Genomic DNA, 26,725 nt, shown 5'->3' with positions numbered 1-26,725 from the left:
GAAGTTTAGAACCTGTCTTATAGGAATCTTCTCTCCATCTTTACATCTGGCCTTCATACTTAGAAACTTCAATGTCTGTGCTGAAGGGTCTCCAAATATAACCTCACAGTTCATTAATCTCTTCCCATGATCTACATCTTTACTCAACCTTAGAAATCCTTAGGGCTTGTGAAACCTTAGAACTCTCATCATCATCCAAAGGTTTCCTCCATGATCTCAAACTATGAAATTGCTATCTCTGTTCATAATCTCCTGATCTTACATACTTCCTTCTATCTCACTCCTCAACCCATTCTTCATCTTCACAGGTTAACTGTACAGTACTTTCCATTATTCCATGCCCTTTATCTTACCTCCATTCTCACTACAAATAATCTTAAATTTCGGATTATCCCCATAATTTGTCTTCTCAACTACTGAACTTGTACTATCCAACACCACTATCAGCCATCATGCCCATACACTAAGTCCATTAAAATTCACATCATGTAATCTCAGCTGAGCTCTCACTATTGCTTTGTAATAATTTTATTACTCTTTGATCAATTCTATTACCCTTACCAAAGCAGCTGCTCCAAATATTATTCTTTCTTGAGATTCCAGTACCACACTTTCATTCCCCTGCCTCTCAGAGGAAGACACTGCCTCCTACTTTACTGAAATAACATAAAACATGAATCATGATTTCTCTCCTTTTCCTCTGCCCCAGTCTTTAAAAAGCAGATAGTCTTTCTCCTTATCAAGGCTAAGAACTTTACTGGTACTTTTGATCCATTTTTCCCTTTGTTGCTTCTAGGAATTTGTTCCACAGATCATTTCTTTCCTCTCTCATCTTCAGTCTTTGCTTCTTACTAGCTTTTTTCCTGTTACTTACAAACATGCCCAGATCCCCCTTCTAAAAAAAAATTAACTTGGCCCTAAGATTCCCTCAAGCCATCATGTAGTATGTCTTTACATAATTTGTCTTCTATAATTCCTGCATAATTTCTTTCCTGACTCAGTCTGATAAGTAATGCATATATTACTACCTGCAGCACAAAGTATACTCTCTATATACCTTCAACTTACCTTATTCACAACTAATTTAATTTGACATTTTTCTTCTTTTAAAGAGAGAGGCATTCTACCATGTAAAGAATGACCAGATTAGTGATATAAAAGATTTTGAACTTTAACACCTTTCCTTCATGAATTGCAAAGTGATATTACATTCAATAACTAGCATAGTTCAGTTTAAATTTGCAAATTTTCTATAAATTAAATATGATGAAGTTGAATAGTTGACAGCTAAGCTTGGGCCAAATACATATTCTTTTTCTTTTATGAAACAACTAATGAAATTTTAAAAATTAACTTTAAAACAAAGTAAAAACTATGTACTAAGTTATACCCTTTGGAAAGCATTAAAATTAAGTCCTTTATATATTTCTAGATGACTTGCACAATTAAAAACTCATTCCCCAAAGTCCCGAAGGGGAAAAATAACTATATGCCCAGGTCTTAAGATAACACATTAAAAAAAAAAAAAAAAAGCAATACAAAGGGTAGTAAAAAATCAGTTTAAATTAGAATATGTATATGTATACTTTGTAAAGGGATGATTTAAATATTCTTATGCAGATTTTGTCCTTAACAAACTAAAAAGTGGATGTAAGAAAATAACTGGACAGGAAGAAGGCCAGCATTTGGAACCAAATGCTGACTCTAATTTCCCTAAGAAGGTTTTTTTTTTTTTTTTTTTTTGGTTTGTTTGTTTGTTTTGTTTTGTTTTTACATTTCTCTGATGGATTTTATAGAACAACCAAAAAAAAATGCACCAATATACCTGGGCAATACATAAATGTTTCATTATCTATCAAATGACACTCATTCTGGAACCAAAACTGGCCATCAGCTTGACTCCCATGAACTATCAGAGGGGAACTCTGTCTAAGGGTTACTGAGCCTTTTTTAGACTTATGAAACAATTACCTGACTTGGGAATCACATGGCTCCTTGTCAGAGAAGGACTCCTGAAAAACAATTAAAATCTTAGACTCTATTTCCCATCCAAATATAATAATTAGAAATTGTACTATAAAAGATCTTTTTAACTTCTCCAAACTGAGAAGTTCCCTCACCAGACAAGAAAAGATCAAATTCATAAAGAAAAAGTAAAGACTTTTACTGAAATCTCAAAACTGCCTTAGCAAGGATTCATGGGGAATGCTCTACAAAATATCAGTCTTGTACTTGTGCTTCTGTGTTTTTGTGTGTCTATCTTTTCATGTTTCAGTGTTGGGATAGAATAAACTAACTTTTCTTGTGGCCATGAAAATTAAGCCTATGCATAAGCATAGAACGTAATCAACCTTAAATATAAAATTGATTGCATTTGTGGATTTAATACTTTTCTGGTACTTCAATATTGTGAAGTTTGTTTTAGAAGAAAAAAATAGCATATATAGAATGCTTTTATTATTTTAACAAGAGAGGTTATTTGGTTTTTTTCACTCTAATTTTAAATGTTAGACTGATGGAAATCAGCAAGATTTCAAAGACAGTTTACAATTTGAAGTTTATTCTTGATCTCAAAATGAGAGGTTTGTTTAAATCAGGGAGTAAACTTAATTAAAATTGATTTTAAACATTGGAAATTATTAATCCCAACTTAATTGGGCTCGGAAACTAAAATTTGTCAATATGGCCACTTGTGGCCATCCCAGAAGTAATTTTTTTTTAATTTCTGGAAATTACTCCTCACTGCTTTATATATATTAAAAAAATTATACAAAGATGCTAAGTATTAAGCATGTCTAAATTTGAGTGATCCACATTACCCTCAAATTATTATTTAGCTTCGACAACCAGTCAATCAAAATTTAAGAAACATTTTTGTTAATTGCCTAAGATAACATGAGAAAGGAAATGATGAGTTAGATGATACAGAGCAAATGTCTATGAGGGAAAAGGTAAGGACTAGGACTAGATGTTTCTACTGTCTGAAAGAAGGTCATATTGTTAAGAATTGTAAAAGTAAAGGGAATATTTGTGGAATGGGTATTGCACAAAGAAGGATATTAAGGAATTAAATATAGCCCATAAGATAAAACTAGCCCTGAGGAATATTAGATATAGATTACTAGTGCTAACTTTAATTTTTATATTGCCACCCAATATTTGACATCAAGGCAATGTATTTAAAAACTGCAAAAAAAAAGTTTTTGTCCTTAAAGTATACTTTGATCAAGATTTCTCTATATTGATTTTGAATGCAATCAACTTAGAATAGCAAACATTAATACTTAAAAATGTATGCTATTGTTGTAGCATTGTCTAAGAAACATTATGAATTGAAAAATGCAGTTCTCTTGATTTGGATATTACAGAGCATTGTCAGGGTATTTTAAAGGAAGGAGGGCAATATTGAATCTACAAAGAAAACTCTAGATTCTGAAATGTAGAACACAATCATATTTTAATCACACTTTCCTCAGAGAATGAAAATTTTATTGTTTGAAAGAGGGAAAGAAAAAAAGAGGGAACTAAACTAGTTTGCAATTGTTAAAGAGTTTTGTCTTTAGATTACTTAAACAATTAAGTTTACAAAATGGTCTTTCAAATTGAAAGTTTACTTACTTTTAAATCAGTCACAAGCCTTTCTCTTTTCATGAAGGCAGTTCTTAAGAGCCAGATAAATTTATGCTGCCAACTGTTTCTGAAAATTCACTGATACTTAAGAACTGTTTGCTGTTCTAATCTTCTTCTTTTTTTTTAATTTTAATTTATTTTTTATTATAGCTTTTTATTTACAAGATATATGCATAGGTAATTTTTCAGCATTGACAGTTGCAACTCCTTTAGTTCCAACTTTTCCCCTCTTTCCCCCAGATGGCAGGTTGACCAATACATGTTAAATATGTTAAAGTATAAGTTAAATACAATATAAGTATACATGTCCAAACAGTTATTTTGCTGTACAAAAAGAATAGGACTTTGAGATAGTGTACAATTAGCCTGTGAAGGAAATCAAAAATGCAGGTGGACAAAAATAGAGGAATTGGGAATTCTATGTAGTGGTTCTTAGTTATCTCCCAGAGTTCTTTCTCTGGGTGTAGCTGGTTCAGTTCATTACTGCTCCATTGGAACTGATTTGGTTCATCTCATTGCTGGAGAGGGCCATGTCCATCAGAATTGATCATCATATAGTATTATTGTTGAAGTATATAATGATCTCCTGATCCTGCTCTCTAATCTTCTTTTTCACTGATTTTGTAAACAGGTTCAATTTCTCTTTTTTCTCTTCTCTCTTTAAAACAATAAACTTGTCACTTTGCAAGGAAAGAGTAATTAAAAGCTGATTCATTCTTCATTTTTTGGAATCTAGATTCTGAATCTGTTTGTTAGGCCTAAAGGTGTCAAAAGCTAGTATGTAGTGTTAACCACTCCAGCACTATTTATTGCAACAGCATTTTAAGCTTAGTTTTGATTTTCTAATTTTTCTTAAACCCATGAAGACCAGTATATTATATTCTGTCAAAATTTTAATCAGTCCACTGATTTAACTAGGATAAAATTATGTAAGATCTGAAGCACAATATTTCTATTACTACATGAGACAAATAACATTGAATATTATTGACCAAGAGATTAATTTTTAAAAATAATTAATTGATAAGACAGCTAGATGGCTCAGTGAATATAGCAATGGGCCTGGATTCAAGAAGGTCTGAGTTCAAACCCAGCCTCAGACACTTAATAGCTGTGTGACCCTGGGCAACTCACTTAAGTTCTGTTTTCCCCTAGAGAAGGAAATGGCATTATCTGCAGTATCTCTGCCAAGAAAATCCCATGGAGAGTTTCACGGAGTCATGAAGAGTCAGACATGATTGAACAATTGATAAGTACTGAAAATGCAAAGGAAAAGTTTAATAAAATTAGTTCTAATTATAATCTAGGATATGATTAGAAAATTAGGAAAGAAAACTTTTCTTGTTAGCAATTTTAGACACAGTGGGCTTTGTCCTTAGAAAATCTCTTCCCAATCTTAATACTTAAGAAAATGACAAATGTCTGGGAGTGAAGAGGCTTCCCTTTTAAAATATCAAGGTTACATTAAGAATATAAAAGAAGAAGCTTAGCGATTTGAGTAATTTAAATGAGAAAAAAGAAAAAGTTTATGGAAATGTGAAAAAATGCCACTAGGAATCTTTGAAAATAAGTCAGATTGATAACAATTGGCTTTGGATTTAAAAGAGCTGGTATCAAATGGTCCTATGTAAATTGAGATTTTAAATGGTATCATTTATGATTGTAAAATCAGAAGTGATTTTATTTGATTAAGGTTTATATGAAAACTAATTTAAGGTGAGATGTGTTTCCCTTTTAGAGTAATTAGAGCCTTTTGCCTGGGTCAAAAATCATAATCCCCTATCAGCCCTCCACCTAGAAAAACAAAGTAAAAAAGTTTAACACAATTGGTTTATGATATTTAGCCCAGAATACTTTGAGCTGACTTAAAAATAATAGTTGTGAGTTTAAACCAATAGAGCCTTATATGTATTTCCCAGTAATTTTTAATGTGAGATTCGTTTGTCTTATGTGACTTCATTTACAAATAATGCATAACTTCCCATTAGAATAAATAGTTAAAACTTATTATCACTCCTTGTCACCTCTGTTTCCTAGTCTAAAGGGATATCTCCTCTTTCCCACCCCTTTATTCTCTTCTCCTACCAAACAGTTGTCCCATATATATGTTACCTTCTTCTTGTGCTGGTTGTGCTTTGAATGAGATGTGTTTTGCACTAATGCTTTTTAAAATTATAAGGATTATAAGCTTAAAAATTTTCTTGTGATAGAATGAAATCACATCTGTTTATGTCATGGATTCAGCCACCTTGCTACTCATTCCACCTCGCTACTTATTCTGATCTTTTATCATGAAAGGTAAAAAGATATTGGATTGTAACTTGACATTACTCTGAATTTTGATGCTAGATATGAAAATCTGAAATCACCAACAAAAATGTATTCAAGGAAATGTGCTTTACTCTGGCAACTGCTACAGATGGATATCATCTGTCCCTGGGAAAGATTAAGAGGATGATCTTATCATGGGCTAAGGTAGGATCCTCTTGACTTAGTTTTCTCAATAAGAAATATTCCCACTTAGTCAATTATAAACCTGTCTTTCATATGTTGTGAATGATTAGATACATCATTCATATCTGGAATCTTAACAGAGCTGTGGAGTATTTTTTTTCCTGCTATAACTATGTGCCTCTTTTTCCCCCTTTTATACTAAGTTTCTCTGTTAGAGTAGGTAGCCATTAAAACATCTGTGTTCCTGTTAGCTCATATTAAAAACACTAAGGTGCCAACAGATCTTATCAATTCCCTAACCAGCTGAATAAAAAGAATTTTTGAGTTTGACACTCCCATAAGAATTGTGTGTTTATGTATAAAAATTCTTTTAAGCTGATATAGTAACACTATCTTCCCAAGAGGGAATTAGATAAAGATATAAGATAAAGATATACTTTTCCTTTTCAAAACTGGATAAAGTAAATTTATATTGTTAAGCTTAATTTAAAACTGAAGGTTTTCCTTTTATGCATCCTAGATTACATATCTACTTTAGTAAATAAAAATGTAAGGGCTCACTTTACAAGTTAAACCCTCATGAATTTATTTTTTTTCCCTTTAATCTGTTGATAGCAGTGTCTCATATCTATATAAGGATTAGGTAACAGCAGATGAGATGTAAAAACTTAAATTCTCTGAAGTTTTATATTAATTATGAGTGCCTGATATTTGAACTAGTTATTGGAAAACCAAGTTCAGGAAAGTGGACCAAATTATATTGAGATCTGTTTCACAAAAGATTATAGCAGAAACATCTAAAAATCTCCACAAGTAACCTGAACTAGAGAAGTAGATCTAGGAAAAGCCTCTGCCTTCAGAGCTGCTGAGAACAGGTCTATTCCAGAATACCTAAAAGGAGATGTTTTTAAGAAATCAGATGATGGCAAGAGACATCTTAGCCCTAAGATACAATGTGCTAATGAAATAAACATTAGGAATATTAGACAAGAGACTGAATGTACACCCTTCCCTCTTATTCTTTCTCTATGTATACTGTTTCTATAAGGCCTGCTATAGCAAAGAGGACTGTGTTCAATGAATTTTGTCAATGTGTTGATTATAGTCTCAAAGCCCATGGGCTGAACTGTTATAAGATTAAACCTGACAGTTTGAGGGGGGCATCTTCTCTCAAGTTAGTCTTATTAAAACAGAATATCTGGAATCAAATTTCTTGCTCCCTATTCCCACATAATAGGGTTATAGCATTAGAATAAGCAGAAAGTGTAATCTCTTTTCCCCCCACACTTTTTCTGTAATCATTGCTTCAGCTTTATTAACTATTATGGGGTGATAGTTACATGATTTTTATTATACTTTGATTTGTAACTTTAATTTGGTTCCCTAGATTCAAAGGGAGGAACTGAGAATACTAAATTGATTTTTTTTACTTGATTTTACTCTGTAATTAATTTTTTTCTTGTATTTTGTGTAAATGTCTATTCCAATCTCCAATTCTGAGTTAAGGTTTAAAATTTTTTCTCCCTAATATGTCACTTGGATTAGAAGAAACTTATTATCTTCTATACTCTTAAGACGTACTGGTAGAATTCCAGGCTATCTATTGTTATTTCTATGTTGTTAGTTAGCCTAATATAATTCCCTAATATAATTTCAGGAAATACATTATTTTGAACTATCCTTAAGGGGTATCTAAGAGGAAACGATACCAATAAACAATTAAAGAGGGATCTGTTATCTCACTAATAAGTCTTGCAGGGTGCTGATAGCACCCAAAAGCTATTATCTCTCTCCCACAAACAAAGCTTGCAAGCTCAAGAACTCAATCAACCAATATTCCTTAGCCACATGAAGGAATGGTTACTAACCCCACATTCCCCACCTTTAGTAAGTCACATGATCTCTTCCTCTATGATGTTATCAATCCTGTAACCAATTAGAGTTATTATTCTGCCTACCAAGTTCTGTCCTTTGTTCTGGCTTATAAAAATGAGCTACCTCCCTTCCTCTAGAATTCTGGCATTATTAAGCTACTACCAACCCCTTTTGTTAGTAAATTCTTGCTCTAATAATAGTATATATATGATAATATCCATAACTCTATACCTTCACCTATGTTTGTTAATAAATGTTACATTGGAAAATTAAATTGAAAATGCCTATCCTTACCTTGAATCCATTAAATTAGACTTCCACTCAATAAACTGGGAAAACTTTTTATATTTAAAGGTTCTGATAAGGCCTTACTTCCAAAATACGTAGAGAACTGACTCAAATTTATAAGAATTCAAGGCATTCTCTAATTGATAAATGGTCAAAGGATATGAATAGACTATTTTCAAATGAAGAAATTGAAACTATTTATAGTCATATGAAAAGGTGCTCTAAATCACTACTGATCAGAGAAATGCAAATTAAGAAAGTCTTTCAGAGTGGCTTAGATGACAGGAAAAGATAATGACGAATATTGGAAGGGACGTGGGAAAAACTGGGACACTAATGCACTGTTGGTGGAACTGTGAACGGATACAATCATTCTGGAGAGCAATTTGGAACTATGTTTAAAAAGTTAGCAAACTGTGCATACTCTTTAACCTAACAATGTTTCTACAGGACTTATATCCCAAAGAGATCTTAAAGAAGGGAAAGGGATCTGTATATGCAAAAATATTTGTGGCAGCCCATTTTGTAGTAGCAAGAAACTGGAAACTAAATTGATGCCCATCAATTGGAGAATGGCTGAATAAATTAAGGTATATAAATGTAATGGAATATTATTGCTCAATAAGAAACAACCAGCAGGATGCTAAGTGAAATAAGCAGAACCAAGAGAACATTATACATGCAACAGCAAGATTATACTGTGATCAATTCTGATCTCTTCAACAATGAGATGATTCAAGCCAATTCCAATGGTCTTGCGATAAAGAGAGCCATTGTACCCAGAGAGAGGACTGCGGGAACTGAGTGTAGTTCACAACATAGCATTTTTACTCTTTTTGTTGCTGTTTGCTTGCATTTTATTTTATTTCTCTCTTTTTTTAATTGATTGATTTTTCCTGTGTGGCACGATAATTATATAAATATGTATGCATATATTGGGTTAACATATATTTTTACCATGTTTAATATATATTGGACTACTTGCCATCTAGGGGAGGTGTGGGGGGAGGGAGGATAAACTGGAACACAAGGTTTTTCAAGGGTTAATAATGTTGAAGAACTGTCCATGCATATATTTTGAAAAATAAAAAGCTTTAAAAAATAAATAAATCAGGCTTCCATTGTCCCTAAAAAAAAGGTGTGCTTTTTGGTAAACTGTTTTTCCAAAATAAATTTTAGGAAAAATAATTCAAAAACATCTTTTGAGGTTTTGTCGATGTCTATATATCCTTTAAAACAATTTTCCCAACCATAGTGCAAATTAGACAACCAGGAGTGTCTAAAGGCTTGGAAACCATTGCTCGCTCTCTCTCTCTCAAACCAGCTTTCTTTTATTTTCACAGCAAAATAAACTAAGCATTTCACTAGAAAAGGAGATTACAAATAAAATGCTTATTACATATCTCTAGTAGTAAACTCTAGAGGTGAATTAGGTGACTTGGTGAATAGAGAGTACTGGGCCTGAAGTCCAATTTAATCCTTAATTCAAGTTTGGCCTCAAGAAACTAGTTATATAACACTGATCCAATCATATAATCTCTGTTTCAAGAGAAGGAAATAGCAAACCATTCTAGTATCTTTGCCAAGAAAACTCCATGGACAGTACTGGTGTGCTGTTGTACATAGGGTCACTAAACATCAGACATAACTGAACAACTGCCCAACAACTGTAAATACTAACAGATCAGTTATACATTTTGCATAGAATATGCTCTAGACCTATTCAACCCCTTCAGAATCAGTTAATAAAGAGGAAAATGAGAGTAAACATTTGAATTTTGTCACTCAAGATATAAAATCATATAAAATGTTTTTTGCTTCTTATGCTTAGCATATGGTACATCACAAATCTAAAATTTCTAAGTTACTCTTTATAAGTTTATTGCAAGATTTCTTAAAAACCTAATCACATTTAATGCCTCAAGGATCAAATAGAAACTCCTCTGTTTGGCTTTTAAAGTCCTTTGCACTTGAACTTTTATTATCTTGAAGTCTTATTATTTGTTATTTCCCTTCATTAATTCTAAGGCCCAGTCAAACTGACCTTATTCAAATACAGCATTCTATTTCCTGTCTCCAAATGCCTTAGTACACACTCCCATATCACCTACAGTTCTTAGAATTTCAGGTTCTTTCAAATCTCAAATCTTCTACATGAAGACTTTTCTGAATCCTCTAGCAACTAGTACCTTCAGACCTTGAAACTAACCTCATATTTACTATGTATAAAAAGAACATTTATGCAAGAGAAAATAGCAGGAACTTTAAAGTTTAAAGGAAAGATTCTTTTTTGTGTCGTGGACCCCTTTTGGCAATCTTATAAAGTCTAAGGATTTCCTTTCAGAATGTTTTAAAATGCATAAAATAAAATAGACAGAATAAAAAAGGAAACATTTGAACATAAGGTGCATTTTTTTTTTCCATCCAAGGTCATGGATCCCCTGATCTATCCATAGAGCTCAAGTTAAGAACCCTTATTTAAGGAAAACTCACCGGAGAGCTCAGAAGCTAGAATTCTGTCCCCTTGGGTTCAAATAGGTGAACTCCCCCACACTACCACCATTTTCCATGTCTAGCTCTCCATATATGTTTTCTTCCCTTATTGATTGGAATGTAAGCTCTTTTAGGGCTTGCAAGGGTTGTCCTGCTTGTTTGTATCTTTGAGCACATAGGACAATGGCAGGCATATAGCAAGCACTTAAATGCTTTTCCATTCACTCATCAAGCCACAGACTTGAATAGTTTGGCCTAATTATCTGTGTAGAAAAAAAGTGGGTGAATACTTGTCTAGATAAGAAGATGCCCCTAGATAGACAATCTATAAAATCTATCCAGTAGCATATGTTTCTTGGACAGATCTAGTAAATGAAAAATGAGGTGGGCCCAGAATTAACAGAGAGGCTTGTTAGCCTATCTTTTTAATACCAATATTTTACTAGTGTTGTTATATGGCTGTATGTCATGGAAGAACAGTCCCCCCAAAATAAAAAAATGAGTATCAATCAGAGGGCAATGTGGAGAATGGATATGAACAAGCTCTGACGGATTTAGCTCTAAATCTGAACACCATGAATTACAAATGTGAACCAAAAAAAAAAAAAAAAAAAAAAAAAACAATGTCATCAGGGAAATAAACAATAAAAAGAGAAGACAGATTGAAAGAAAATCACAAGGAGAAAAGATGATAAATACAAAGAATATTCAATGGAGAGATAACCCACATGTTCTATTTTCTAAGTTTGGTATTAAGTGAAGAAAGCTCTCAACATTTTGAATGGATGAACTATGGAAAACTCAAAGGAGCACAGGTTATAAAGGTTGCACAGGATGCTTAGATGGGCAGTGACTTGTGCAACTAGAGGCAATGTCTACAATGATGAGACAAAAATGCACTTGATTATTCAAACAGATAACTAATTTTATAGTTCCTTTAATATAACTAAAGATATCTTAGAGTACTAAAAATCAGAATTTAGAAAGCCTACCCAAGAACTAGTCAATAAATAAGTCGGTGAACAAGCATTTATTAAACAGTTACCATGTGCCATTGTGCTAGGTGATAGGGATACAGAATTGAACACAAAATAATCTCTGCCTTTAAGGAGTTTATATTCCATCAGGGAATAAAACATGAGATGACACAATGGATAAAATATTGGGCTTGGAGGCAGAAAGATCTGGTTATGAATCCTGTCTCACAAAATTATTCACTATATACTTAACTGCAGTTTCCTCATCTGTGAAATAAACTGGACTTAAGCTCTCAAGTCTTTTCAACTCTAACACCATTAAAAAAAATAAAAACAAAAAACTAGAAGCACAAAATTTCCTTGCCAAATGGAAATTATTTAGAAATGGCAAAATGTGACACTTATAGTCATAACTATAAAAAAATCACATAGTGAATAACAGACAACACATGATTATTTGCTAAATGGTGAAAAACAAGTTTTTATATCAAAAAAAGTCTTTTAAAAATCAATTAAAAGAACATAATAAAAAAACCCCAATATTTATCCTACTACCAGGATAGCATGCAAAAGTTGTGCAGTAATAGCACTTTTAAAACGTTAAGATTCTAAGGAGAATGTCTCTCTGAAATCCAAAAGTTTTGGGCCTATGTGTGGTAATGGCCTTGCTTACTGAACTCCCTTTGTTACAGAGTCACTTTTCCATGAAACAGAAAAAGATTATAATACTTCCTTGGACTATCTGTCATCTAGGGAAGGGGTGAGGGGAAGGAGAGGAAAATTTGGAACAGAAGATTTTGCAAAGGTCAGTGTTGAAAAATCACCCATGTATATGTTTTGTAAGTAAGAAGCTTTAATTAAAAAAAAAATTCAATTTAAAACAAGATTACAATACTTCAATACTTATTTGAACAATGAGAAAGATGTGTTAGAATATTAGAAGTCCAAGACTACTTCCAATTTGTAATCCATAAATTGATTAGGATGCTTATAAATTGAAAAGGAGTTATCTTTACTATGCTTCAATTAAATATGAATGAATAAATCAAAATATAATTAAGTTTTAAGGTGTGTCAGCTACTGTAAAAAGATATAAACACAAAAGTGACATGGTTCTTGTCCTAAAGGAAGGCATGTTCTAATAGGAAGATACAACATATGAACAGTAGCGAAAAAGCTGTCCAGAGAAGGATATTTTGGTCTAAGAAGTCACAGAGAAGATATGGAAACAATACTGCTATCACTTGACATATCCTTTCCAAGAGCAATGGTGACAAGGATTTTGTTATGATTCAAAACTGAGAAGTAGAAGAAGTACGAATACCAATAGCAAAAGTAGGAAAACAGATTTAAAAATGGGGATTTGGTCTCTCTTTTTCCCATTCTCAACCATGTGGGGAGGTCTCATAACTCAGGAAAACCCATCCTCAAAGTAGAAATTCCAGGTTCCCTTTCCCCTTAGGCTTTGGTCTCTAGAAATTCAGTACTAGAGAAATGTAGTACAGATCACAAACAATATCAAAGTCAACTCAAAGCACTCATCATTAATACCTTACAATATTACTTTCCCTTCCTCCCCCGATAAATAATGAACTTTCCAAGTGAAAAGCACTATACAATTAAACACCATTATCCATTTTCTTTTGTTGGTTAAATTGTGACATCTGTTTTCATATTTTAGTCTACCTGCTAACGATAAAAAACTATTTCTTAAACTTATTGTGAAATTTTTTCCCACCTATGACATTCCATTCTACAAAAACTAAAAGTTTAGAACACATAAACAAATAAATGTTCTTAGTTAGAAATTTATAAAGGCAAATTACAAATAATACATAAAATTAATTACTTACCTGATGAACTCACTACACATTTTCAATTTAAGCATTACCATCTTTCTAATCCACATCCCTTTTTTTCAAACTGTATCAAATAGATCAAAATCAATCACAATCATAAAACAGCAAAGCTTTCAGGGACAAAGATGATTCTCTTTGAATTATGTGACAGATATTCCAAAACTGAAAATAACTTCACTTTGGACTCCATATACTAGAATATATAGAGACACTCATGTTTATAACTGAAGAGAATCTGTGAGATTTGTTAGAAGTTTGTAAGGGGGCATACTAAAGATGACTTAACAAGGAGGCTCTCTGAATGACAACTGACTGACTGCCAAACTGAGACAGTCAATCTCTGGGACTCATTTCCTTCCTGCCTGCAAGATGGGTGAAGGTCACAGTTCACTCACAGAGTAGACACACACTGGACTTGGGAGTTTCAGCCAGTAATGACTTTGGTGCCAGGATTCCCTGCTGAATATGGAGAATGCTAGGAGAGAAGTGAAATTGGAACCTGCCTAGTTTCCAGGCAGTGAAGGATGCTTAAAGCAGCGCTACATGTACAAAGAACTGAAAGGAATAATTTGAAAAATGCTGATGGAGGAATATCAGGAGTGATCTTTTACATCAGAAAGTCCAAATATCCTGAAAGGATTTGTTGAAATAGACCTTGTTCATCAACTCCATGAAAAATATGTAATAGTAAAAAGATTCTGGATTGAGAATTTCTGCATTTGAATCCTAGTTTTGTTATTCAAAGCCTGGAGAGCTTTGTGCAAGCAATTTCATTTCACATTTGTAAGATGAGAAAGTTAGACTGACCCATGGGGATCACTTTCCCTAAAAAATCTATCATCCTACAACCCTGAGCTTTGGAACACAATTCAAAAGGATGGTGGCACCCTGTTTCAACAACAGGAACAAGGATTTGTATATAGCTCTTCTTATGGCAAAAGGCTGGGAGAATATTAGAGTAGAATATTAGATATCTTGCTCAACATTGTCTCTGTATCAGTTGTTTTTATTTAATTGGTTCATAAAAAAGTATTTAATTGCTTACTATATTTGAAGCCCGATGCTCAATGCTTTTTTCAGTCATGTCTGACTCTTCATGATCCCATTTATGATATTTTTGGCTAAGATACTAGAGTGGTTTGCCATTTCTTTCTCCAACTCATTTAATGGTTGAGGAAACTGAGACAGAGTTAGGTGATTTGCCCAGGGTGACACCAGATTTGAACTCATGAAGAGAAAGAAGTCTTCCGGATTCTAGCCCAGTGCACCATGGCGCCAGTTCCTTCTCCCACGAAGTCACTCTCTAATGGGGGAGGTGAGGAGACAAGAAGTTTCTCTGGGAAATCAGATGGATATGCCCATAGGGTGCCTTCTAAAGGCTTCCCATAGGGTGGCCTTTAGAACTCAAAAGCAAAGCAGACAGTAGTGCTTCACATTTAGTGCCATTGCCATGAGCCATCAGATAGTGTCAAGGATTGTTTCTTGGTTCTTCAGTTGCTACAACACGGAGGAAGAAGGGGCTGTAAAACCTTCAGACAAACTGCTAAGTCTTAATTCTTCAAAGGCAAGGAACAGGGTGGGTGAAAGGCTGGTATTTTGGGGCTCCCAGTGCTCTCATGGGCCTGTCTTGGTAGCAGTTGGGGGTTTGCAGGTGTCAGGATGGCAAGTCCCTTTTCCACAGAAGTTCTTCCTTCTATCTTATACTAGCTATGGAGACAAGATGGGAGTATGTCTTTGTTAAAAGGAGAAAGCCACCAAAATGAGGAAGGGTTTTTCCTCCCCTGGGAGTCCCTGAGATTTACAATCTAGGTTCATCCTCTTCTCTTCAATCTCTCACCTCCTCCATCCAATTAGTTGTCCAATCTTGTCACTTCCACCTTAATAACATCTTAAGTGCTCCCCCATCTCTCCTGACACTGCTACCCTGGTATGGTTCTCATCACCTCAAGTCTACAAGACTACAGCAGCCTGCTGGTTGGCCTCTCTGCCTCAAGATTCTTTCCATTCCCAATCATCTTCCACTCAAGTGTCAAAGTGATCTTCCTAAAACACAGCTCTGACTAGATCACCCCACTCCCATTAAACAACTCCACTGGTTACCTATTATCTCTAAAATCAAATATAAGTTTTCATAATCTGGCTCCTTCCAACCCTTTATTCCTTGTTGGAATCCTTACAAAGTGCTTATTTAGCATAGTACTTAGCAAATCCTCTAGCTCACTAATGTATTTAAGTACTCACTGGAGTTGACAAGTTTGGGAGATTTTAGGGTTTAGTATGACATATCCGAATTCACACCTTCCTTAATCCCTGCCTCCAGAAGGAGGAGTCAACCTTTGGGAGATCATATATAAAGAGGCTTTTAGCTTCGGGTTAGAGAGTTACTTCGGAACATTGCCAGGGGTTGGAGAGGAGCACTCTGGGAGAAAGCCCACAAGCTCTCTCTCAGAGCGAACCCATTCCAGGGTGGCCCTGCCCTTCACAAAGAAAAGAGAACTCTCCACGGGGCTCCTGCCGGCTTCTCTGGGATCGGTCACTTTAACGCACACACAGGTAACCCTAGAGAACTTCTAAATTTAGTTCTCTATACCATTAATTTTTTAATTTTTGATAAAGATGCACTGGCTCCAGCAGACAGGTTTTATAACCCACCAGAAGGGCAGTGTCCAGTGCAAGCAGCTCCACTATCTTTAGATAACCGCCAGGTGATGTGGAGAGATCCAGAAAGGGATGAATGGAAGGGACCAGATAGGTTAACTGCTTGGGGAAGAGGGTTTGCTTGTATCTCTACTGGTGGAGAAGGAATCAGATGGGTAACAATGAGCCGTATTCACCTTGTCCATCAGAGATTAACAGAAAAAGAGAAAAACCTCAAAACAAAGGAGAAGATTTAAGAAACATCTGACACTGAAAGAGCATGGCTGACAATGAGACTGTTAAAAGAACTTTAAAATCTTCAGTTTTCAGTTCTTGAAAACCAGCAAGAATCATAGGATTTCTTGAGATGAAAAATTGTTGATGAGACTATTGCTGTATTTCAGAGCTTACAGGAACTATTGGATTCCTGGCACATGAACTAATGGACAATGGATTCCTTTTGGACTATTTCTAGGACTTATGGACATGTATAAATTCTCATGTTGATTCATGTTATTTGTTACATTACTACTAGCCTGTGTTATATTGCTATGTGCTTATGTAATTATGTGTAATGCCTCCCATATGATGGATTTATGTACACCTTGTTTAATACCTGTTTCAAGTGAGCCCCTTCAGAAACCCGCTAATCTGACTTCCTATTTCTTTTGGTGTTTTCATTTTCCTTCCTGAGATGTCAGGGAGGGCGTGACCACCTTCTTTTTATGGTGTTTTCACTCCTTTTTTTGACCACCTTCTTTTTGGGGTTCTTAGCTCCTTGAGAAGTCAGGGAGGTCATGACCACTTTATGTTCTAAAACAAAAGAAAGTGGGAATTCCTCCATCCACCTAATTTGCAAGCCATTGACACTAGGCTCCTTGCTGTTCCTTCTATGAGACATCCCCTCTCCTCCTCAAGGCATTTTCATTGGCGGCCCTTTATGGCAGATACTCTCTGTCCTATCTGATTCCTGACTCCCTTAAAGGCTCACTTTTTATAAAAAGCCCTTCTCAATCCATCTTCATCATTCTGATTTTAGCCAACATCTGTCTTGTCTGAACAGAGTTGCTTTCATATTCTCTCTGCCATGAGACTCCTGAGTCTTTGAGAGAGGGGTTGATCTTTTTTCTTTCTTTGTTTTGCCTTTTTATGAATCCCTAGGTCTTAGCACACACAATACCTGATACAGTTGTAGTTGCTTAATGCAAATGTTTGTTGACTGTTGATAAAATGCATCAATAAAGTTTATTATTAATCATGTTAAGTTTAAAATAGGGAATTTTGAAAGAGGGGCAGGTTTGGGGGGGAGGAGGAATGAGTTATTTTGGACAAGTTGAGTTTGAGGTCTAGCTGTCTAGAAAGTGGCTGGACATGAAAAACTGGAGCTTATGGAAGAGACTAAGGCTAGATATATAAATTCAGAAGTCATTTATATAGAGATAACAGGAGAAAAAAGAAGAAAAGTAGATTCAAGAAAGAACACAGATGAGCACCTATCTCTGGGGAAAAGGCTGTGATCACCTAAAAATAGATGATGAGAGCAGAAACCAATTCTAGAGAACCCTAAGAAGGGTCAAACTGTCAACAAATATTTATTTAGTAAAACACCAATGTGTTTAGGCACAATGACAGACATTAGGAATACAAAGACAAAATAGGCTTTGTTCTTAATGAGCTTATGTTCTATGAATAATAAAATGTACACACAGGTAAACAGATACAAAACACTGGAAAGTATATATTTAAAAGCCATTGGATTTTTAACTATTGCTATGCTCTAAAATTCTTAATCCTTTCAATATCCAAACTCTCCCCCCTCCCACTATTGTCCTGACTGAGCACCTCCCAAGACCCACTATATGTCAGCAGTCCCAATTATCTTTTGCTTTTACTCCCTGATCATTAGTTCTTTCTCCCTTCATACCATCTCTTAAATGTATTCCCTTTTCTACTCACACAGACATCCCCCCTTGTTCAAGATCTCATCTCCTGCTCTATAGCTTTTGAACCACTCTGAGTCTTTTTTTATCCACTCCAGTCTATCCAGCACACAACTGTCACTATGAGGGTTTTAAAGCACAGTCTTAACCATGACGATACCTCACCCCACACACCCATTCAAACTCCAATGACTATTACCTCATCTCCAAGATCAAATATAAATGCCTCTTCCTACCTTTCCTGTCTTCTTCCACTTTATTCTTTCTCTCCATGCCCTCCAAAATCAGCTCCAATCATCTACTTGTTCCTTAGAATGACACTTCATCTACTGTATATACAGGCTGGTTCCTGTTGGTAACATTCACCTACACCATCTTAGCCTCTTAGCTTCCTTAGCTTCTTCTGTTGTTCATCTTTTTCCCTGACTTCTCCCATCTTTCCAGGAAGACAAATGACATTATAAGGTGATGTCTTGACTGTGGTTCTATTAGATTTAAGTGTCATTAGTATTATTCTCTTCTGCAGAGTCATCAAAGTCCAGTGGCAAGATAAAAGTCAGGGCAACTGGCAGTGGCCCAGGATGAAGTGGATTGACTTAGTGTCTTCAATGCCTGAGCAAGCTCTCAGCACTCCACACCTGCTTCAGTTGCCTTCATGGCCCCAGGAATAAATTGTTGCCATCTACTCATTCTGCCTAGGGAAGTCACCCAGTCTGCTAGCTACATACTCCTCAAACTTATCAATGGGTTTAAGGCTGGTTACCCTTAGCCTGGCTTATAGCTAATCTGCCAAGATGGTTTATTGGGGTATGGCCACTAAGCATGCTACAGCTCCTTGGAGCCACAGGTGAGAGCTGTGTTTTAGAGGAACACCAAAAGTGGATGAGAAGTATAGAAAAGGACGTGACAGTTTCACCCCAAACCTGCCAGATCTCTCTGAATACCCCATAAGAATTAAGCTCAAATCCTACATGCTGGAAAAATCCTTTTATTCCATACTTCCCATTTATCTCCATCTAGTACTTCCAACAGAAATGACCTCCCTTCTATTCTCATTATCTCCTCCATTAGAATGAGAGCTTCTTGAGAGCAGGATCAGTGTTTTTGACTTAGCACTGTGGCTTGAATAAAGTTAAGGGCTTAGATATTTGTTGCTTGACTGACTACCTTCTTACCAGTTGCCCTGGCTACCACTCTACTGAACTCTTGTACTCCCTATTATGAAGAAAATTCATTAAGAGCACAAACTGTCACCACTTTTATATTAGCATCCCCAGAGTTTAGCACATAGTAAGTGCTTAATAAATAATTCTGAATTCTTTTCTTCAGCAATTAAGAAGTCATTGATGACTTCTTAGAGAGAAGTTTTAACAGAAATCAGAATGCAGAATGTAAAAAAGTGAATTTCTGGATAAGAAGGTACACAATGATTGGAATTTGAATCAATGAAGTAGATACCCAAGTGCTACATTTCTGAAAACTTTTCATAATGTATTTTCACAACTATACTATAAACTCTTTCAGACAAAGTCTTTTCTCCCTCCTTCCTTTTTTTTTTTTTTTGGCCTAGCACCTATACACAGGAGCCAGAAAAGGCAAGTCAATCTTAGAACCTCTAGCAGACCCTAAAAGTCCTATTAGGAAGTCAAAAGCTTCTGCCACTATCTAATAGTAGTTCAACTCAGGTTAATAACAGGAGGTTGGCTGATAACTTGATAAGATTTCATTTTAAAATATATATAAAGTACATGAGTTAGTCTGCTACCTTTGAGAAATTGCTTAATAAATGCGTCCAATAAATATATGAAAAATATGAAAGCATCAGTGAGGTTATACAACAGTCAGAATAATGTGGACAATTTTACTGGCTAGATGGTTTACTGAAAGGCAATTAGCTTCATCAAAAAATCTATTATCAACATGATTACTCCACATATATATTAAGCCTTATCCAATAATGGAAATAAAAATTATTCTTTGATTATATTTCTATGAAACTGCATAGACTCCTTGAAACCCTACATGAAACATAAATAATGCTACCATATGTTCTCCTTCTTTTCCCACTTACATTACTAAACTCAGCCATTATTTATCAAAATAGATATAGTTTAAGAAGAAACCTGATAGGAAATTTTTTAAAAATATAGAACATGATCAAAAGTTTTGAAAATGCTATGTATCTCAAAAGAGAATTTAATTTTTTAAATGCCAATGCGATGATTGTACATGTATAATTTACATCAAATTACTTGCTTTACAAAGGAAGGGAAAGGGAGAGAATTTGGAACTCAAAAAAATTTTTAAGTTAAAAAAATGTACATGTAATTGAGGAAAATAAAATGAAAAATTAAATGTTAAAAAATAAAATGCCAATACTTTTTTGAAAGGCATTATTACAGTACAAAAGATATCAAAAGATAACACTTTTTTGTTAAGGTACAAACAGGTCAAGATTGTTACAATGACTGTTTCTTCTATCATCGCCTTTAAGCTTCAACATAGAGAAAACAATGAAAAAATATTTAAATTTATTTTTAACTGCATTCATAATTGAATATTTTTAAATGGTACTAATTTCATACAAAAATTTTCTTGAAATATCAGTATTAAAATATTACATTTTTATTATGTTTTTAAATCTCTCCATTTTCTACATTTGATTAATAGAATTCAAGTATCTGGATTTGCAAATATCACCACAGAATATTTTTAAGCATCACAAGTCCATTTAGTTAGATTCGAGAGGAAAGATGATTTGAAAATATTTTCTACTATATTCTAAGTAAAAAGGATTTTAAATTTTTAAATCTTAGTATAAGTTTTATAGTGAATTCCTGATATGACCTTTATCGCTATTCAAATCAGCAGTAAAAGATGCTCAAATCCTGCAAGAATTTCCACATACGGTTCCACCTACATTTAGCAAGCTAATTATTCTAAACTGTAAAGCTCTCCAGCACAGAGATTGTGCCTATCCGTGCCAAATATTGTATTAGACTAGACATTACACATAAACATATTTAATTAATAATCCAAGATTTTATTTGAACACAAAAAGCTATTTGAATGACTGAATCATTCTAATCCAGCCAAATCAAAAACCAATTCAGTAAACACTAAGTATCTGCTAGGTCCTGGAGCAAATAAAGATTAAAATAAGATAGATCTTGTTCTCAAGGAGCCAAATAATTAGAAATTCAGTCATTTAACTTCCAAAGACAATTCATTAACAATCATCACAAGTTACCACCATGACTATCTAGATCACAAGTCATATGGGACACAATTCAATTTCAAAAGTTCATAACAGCTGGTATTCTAGATCTGTCTATAAACTAGTCTTCAGTTTCATGTGTAGTTTATAAATTGTAACAATTCACATTTACATAACACCTCCAAATTGTCCTGGAAAAACAATATAGCAAGTTTATTCTCTCTTCACAGAGGAGGAAACTACAGGGTAAAGGTCAGATGATGGCATTGCCTACACACCCTGAATTCAACATGGTGGAATACCGTGGGAATGGACCTAGATTTAGCTAGCTTTACAAGCTGACTCTGTCCAGTTTGACGTTGTCAAGTCACTTTCTCTTTGTCTGCCTCAATATCTTCAGCTAGACAATAAGACAGTTACACTAGAAAATCTCTAATTGTCAATTATAATTCCAAATTCATGTTCTTAGGATACTGTGCCAAAGTGTCATTCAACTCTTTACTCACTTTCACCCCCCTATGTACAATCTGTTAACAAGCCCTCATTTTACCTTCTCCCCTTTCTCTCCTTGCACACTGCCATCATAGTGCAGGTCATCATCACCTCACACCTAAAACTATTGCAATAGCCTAATGGTTGATCTATTTGCCACAAGCTCTCTCCTTTCCAGTTCATCCCCTATTCATCTGTCAAAGAGATCTTCCCAAAGCAAAGGTCTGACCATCACACATAATCCAATTCAATAAACTCCAGTGGATCCCTAGCACCTCCAGGATTAAATGTAAAAAAAAAAAAAAAAAAACCACTTCTATATCACACACAGAGCCTTACTTTGAAAACCAGTGACACTGCATATGCTATTTTCCAACTCAAAAGCATTTTCACTGACTATCTCACACCTTTGAAATGCTTTCTGTACTCATCTGCCTCCTCCTGGCTTCTCTGATTTTCTACAAGTAGCAGCAAAAATTTTACTTTCTGTTGGAAATCTTTCTTGATCCCTATTAATTCTAGTAACTTCCTTCTGTTGATTATTTCCAACTTATCCTATATGTAGCTTGTTTGTACATGGTTGTCTAGGTTGTTTCCCCCATAAGACTGAGCTCTTTGAGAGCAGGGGCTGTCTTTTGCCTTTCTTTGTATTCTCAGTGCTTAACATGGGTGGCATAGAGTGGACATTTAATAAATGTTTACTGACTCACTGACTATATGACTTTGAGTCTATACAATACAATCATCAAAGAAAAGGGATTACCTCAATAAGATTAAATTTAATTATAATCTTCCTACTTAAAACTTAGTCCTACCAATTTTCATAGATATCACAAATGGATGAAAAGCACTGGGTTGGCTTTTTATGGTATTGGCTAACAATGAAATAATTGCATATATTGTTCTTTTCTAGCAACCCAAAGATGGCACTAAGATAAAAGGGAATACTGAAGACAGCCAAACAGTGATTAAATTCATAGTTCTAAGGCACACCTAAAAAGATGGGTTATAAATATAGCCCATATATTTATATATTTATATTATATATTATATATAAATATATTTATATTTCAGAGTACCAAAAATATACTAAAAGCAAAACTATTATTTTGTAATTGACAAAGTAATTGATACTAATAAACAAACACAATAAAAATGTCTATTATTTTATTTTACTTGTGGAATGATTTTTTCAGTAATATTTATAGAATATCTTACATACATTAAAAAAAAGTAATATGAGAACTCACTTTGAAATTAGCTATTTTTCTGTGGAAAAAAAAAAACCTAGCAAAATAGCCTCTTCTAAAAATATTTTATCAAGTTTATTGTTTTTAGGCATAAATAAGTTACAGTAGACTCATAAGATACAGCCTTGCTATTTATAAGTAATAAAAAGCCATAGGAATGTGAGTTATTAAATGTTTTCACATAAGAGAATGTGTAAGTTTACTGCTATAAAAAATAATTCACCTTTTGACAAATTTGTTTTAATTGGTAAGAAAGTTATACCACAAGAAATAACACTAAATTTACAAGTACTAGTATACTAAATTCAACCAATATTAGAAACACTAATACCAAATACATCTGAATTTGGATTTTTTTCAAAGTGGAATAGCTAAGATATACCGCATGAAAGGAAAAGATTTTTTTAAATAAACTTTTGATTAACAACAAGAAAAATTAAAAACTAATATATTCTGAGAGGAAAAAAAAAACTTTGCCACCAAGTTATTTGGTTGCCTTCAAAAAATAAAAATACAAACATTAATCAATTTTAATGTGAAAATTAATAACTTAAAAGAAATATAAATCTTGGTGCTACAAAATTGTCAAAACTTATATCAAATTTCACAGAGGAACTTGCAGCAATCAGCTACAGAATTTAGTTCAATCGGAGCTTCGGAGATAGAGAAATTCTAACTTTGTGTGTACTTTCTCTTGGCATATTGGTAATATAGAAAGTTGGAAGAGTCGTAATTGGTTTTCTGACTCAAGCGTCGAAATGATTAAGCATCTCTGTCATTAAAAAAAGTCTTTCTTTTTTCTTCTTCAGATATAACTGACTGGGTTGCACAGCTACTACTCCCCACTGACTGTAGGTACACATGCACGTTTAGATACTGTTAAATACGCATATGTTTAAGAGGTCCGACAGCAGACAGGATTAAAACAACTCTTTAGTCTAAAATCAATGGCTGTGAGGAAATGTTATTTTACTCGTGGGGGGGGGGGGGGGATGCGGGGGCAGATCTCCGGGACGCCGGAGGTTTTGAGGAACATAGGAGTGAGTAAAGCCACATCCCAGCATAAAAAGCGGGAGTCGGGATGAGCCAGAGCCAGGGGTCTGCCGGGGAGTCGCAGCTGCCACGCCTGACCCCGCTCGGCGCCGCAGAGCAGCTTGATGCACCCACAACAGCTCCCTCAGGACACCCTTCAAAGAGACTCCGGGCTGTGCTAGGAGAGGGTTCTAGCTCCCGGGCACAGAAAGAAGCCCCTCGGGCCCGGAGTTTATCCTCCCTCCTCTAATCCAAGAAGCCCCCAACTCCTGGACGTTGGGAGAGCCAGAGGAAAGTGACTCTCAGATTCTTGAGTCCCCGCCCGAGTCAGCCGGGATGAGGAAGACGAAATCTAAACTACCCTTCAAAACCAGTTTGTGGCTCCGGAAGTCACGGGGTGGAGAAAGCACGGACACGGTTCGAAGCCTGATTCCGCTACTTGCGGGCTGAGTGACCCTGACAAAACCAGGACAAAGCCTGTTTTCTCGTCCTTTACGGGGTGAAACAGAGCTCTCGGGCAGTCTTCTAAGCGCGAAAAAGATCTGAATTATTATTACTATTATTATTGTGGGGAAGTGCGGGGAAAGTGCTCAGCAAGCAGTCCCAGATTGCCGAGAAACCAGCCCGGGGCGAAGGGATGGCAAGCTAGGAGAAGTCAGCCTGCGTCCGCCCACCCGCACACGCCTGACCACTGTACCGGCGATATCCCGGTCCTCGGCTGGAGCCGCTGTCCCTAGTGAGCACACACACACATACACACACACACACACACACGCCTGCAGTGGACGGAGGACGGAGTCGGGTGGCTGCCTAGTGTTCCTTGCCCCCCGGCAGGTGGAGTGGCGCGGCGCGACCACCGCGGATGACAGCCCACGGAGCGGGCCCCACTAGAGGCTGCCTGCCGTGCCCCAAGAGGGGCGCCGGAGCTCCGGGCTAAGCTGCCTGAATCTGCCACCGCCCACGTCCCGTTCCTCGCCTCGCCCAGCGGGGAGCAGCTGCATGGGGCAGGGGCGCCCGTGCCGGCCCGAGCGCGGACACAAGCGCGCGCACCCACGCGCGCACCCGCACTCCCTCCCCCTAGCACTTGCTCACCTTGGGCTTGTACAGCCACTTTCGGAACCTGTTCATCATCCCCTCGGTCGGCTGTCGCCCGCACCTGCCCCCGAGGAGGCGGCGGTGGCGCCCCTGGGGACCGGCTGCCTGAGAGAGACCGGGAGACCGAGGACCACGGTGAGATCGCGGCGGACGACGCCACGGCGGAGACGGACAGGCTGCGGTGGCTCCTCCGCAGGCTTGGTCCCGGAGCGCGCGGGGGCAGCCGTCGTCGCCGCCTCCTCCTCTTCTTCCACAGCACTGAGCCCTCGGGGCGGCTCGCGGAGGCAGCGGGGGACGCGGCGCGCGCAGCTGGGAACCTGGCGCGCGACACGCGCCGGCTGGGGGCGGGAGCGGGGGAGGAGCTCCCGCTCCAGCTGAGTCTCGGGTTCGAGCCCAGCCGGGTGCGCTGTCCCGCCCAGCCGGGTGCGCTGTCCCGCTCAGCCTCCTTCTCTCCCTTCACTGACAGCCCCAAAACATTACACAGTCACGACAGCCCCAGGGGTGGGCACATGCGCCGTCCGCACCGGAAGGCCCCCTCCCCTCCGCTATCCAATCTCATCTGAAGGGAGGTATTGGAAATGGGGGCGGGGGGATTTGAATGGAACTGATAAAGCGCTCCGTGACTGCCCAATCACTCCTCGAAAGGTCGCGAGCTCCCCCAACCTTTGCTTTACAGGGCTCACAACGCCCGAGCGTCACGTTTCTTCTGGGTATGGAGCAGTTCGCCTGTTCCTATTCTAAGGGAATCAACCCAAGGCAAATGACAGACTACAAGCCCCAAAATGCCTTGCGAAAAGGGAGCTCCTCCAGCACCGGTTTCCTTCTAGAAAAGAATACATCGGGAGATGCAGTCTTCTCTGGAGCTCCTACTCTGCACTTTGCATTCTGGGGAATGTAGTCACATTTCAGGCGGGGAGGGGGTGGGTGGGGGTGGGTAGGGTAAAGGATGGGGGGGAGGGAAGCGTTCTCTTTTCACTCCTGACTCCACGTTCTGGTTGCTGGGCGACGGCGCACAAACAAGCGTTCCTTTCGCTCGGCTCACCGTTTGAGTAGTTTTCTCACATCGCCCGGAAGTAGAGCAAAAGGACTACAGTTCCCAGAAAGCTGCGGTCTTGCTAGCCTAGGCAACGGAATTGGTTGTGTAGACGCTAATAGAAGAATCTGTGGTTGGATCCGAGCAACAGGTGTCCTGACCCAATCTGTAAGGAAGAGTTCACTGTTGGTAAAGGCAAGTCTGAAGTAGTGAGAGGAAGGAAAGGGGGAGCCTGCGAAACAGGGTTTTGCTGCGCTCCCCTAGCATCTTTTTGATACTGGCTTTGAATTATTTAGGAACTACGCTGTCCCCTTTTTGCGGATTATTCTGGCCTCTGCCTCGTTGAGACCACCTACCTTCATTGCTGCTTACTTTCAGGTACCTTCTCCCTCCCACAAAAGTATCACACCTCGGGAAATGCTATTTTTTTAAAATAACTTTTTATTGACAGAA

The 26,725-nt window shown here is 36.7% G+C and overlaps 2 protein-coding genes across 8 annotated transcripts in view; one reads left to right on the top strand and one right to left on the bottom strand.

Moving 5' to 3' along the window:
- ZFYVE28 (zinc finger FYVE-type containing 28) overlaps nt 1-25,812 on the bottom strand; it is a 186,460-nt gene extending 160,648 nt beyond the window's left edge. For 6 of the 7 annotated variants that reach the window (XR_007948406.1, XR_007948405.1, XM_051966354.1 and 3 more), the window contains exon 1: nt 25,237-25,383. Coding sequence is in view for 5 of the 7 variants with exons in the window: in XM_051966354.1 (XP_051822314.1) it covers nt 25,237-25,275 (39 nt within the window). In the remaining 2 variants the exon portion in view is untranslated. Of the gene's footprint in view, nt 1-25,236 lie in introns of all 7 variants that reach the window. The other variant, XM_051966358.1, reaches the window with a different exon arrangement.
- A 534-nt stretch (nt 25,813-26,346) lies between these two features.
- The window catches only part of CFAP99 (cilia and flagella associated protein 99), a 165,860-nt gene continuing 165,481 nt past the window's right edge, over nt 26,347-26,725 (top strand). The window contains exon 1 of the mRNA XM_051964330.1: nt 26,347-26,650. The gene's annotated coding sequence lies outside the window, so the exon portion shown is untranslated. The remainder of the gene's footprint in view (nt 26,651-26,725) is intronic.

Source organism: Antechinus flavipes, chromosome 6, assembly GCF_016432865.1.
Source record: "Antechinus flavipes isolate AdamAnt ecotype Samford, QLD, Australia chromosome 6, AdamAnt_v2, whole genome shotgun sequence".
Lineage (NCBI taxonomy): Eukaryota > Metazoa > Chordata > Mammalia > Dasyuromorphia > Dasyuridae > Antechinus > Antechinus flavipes.
This window is presented reverse-complemented; position numbering and strand designations above follow the sequence as displayed.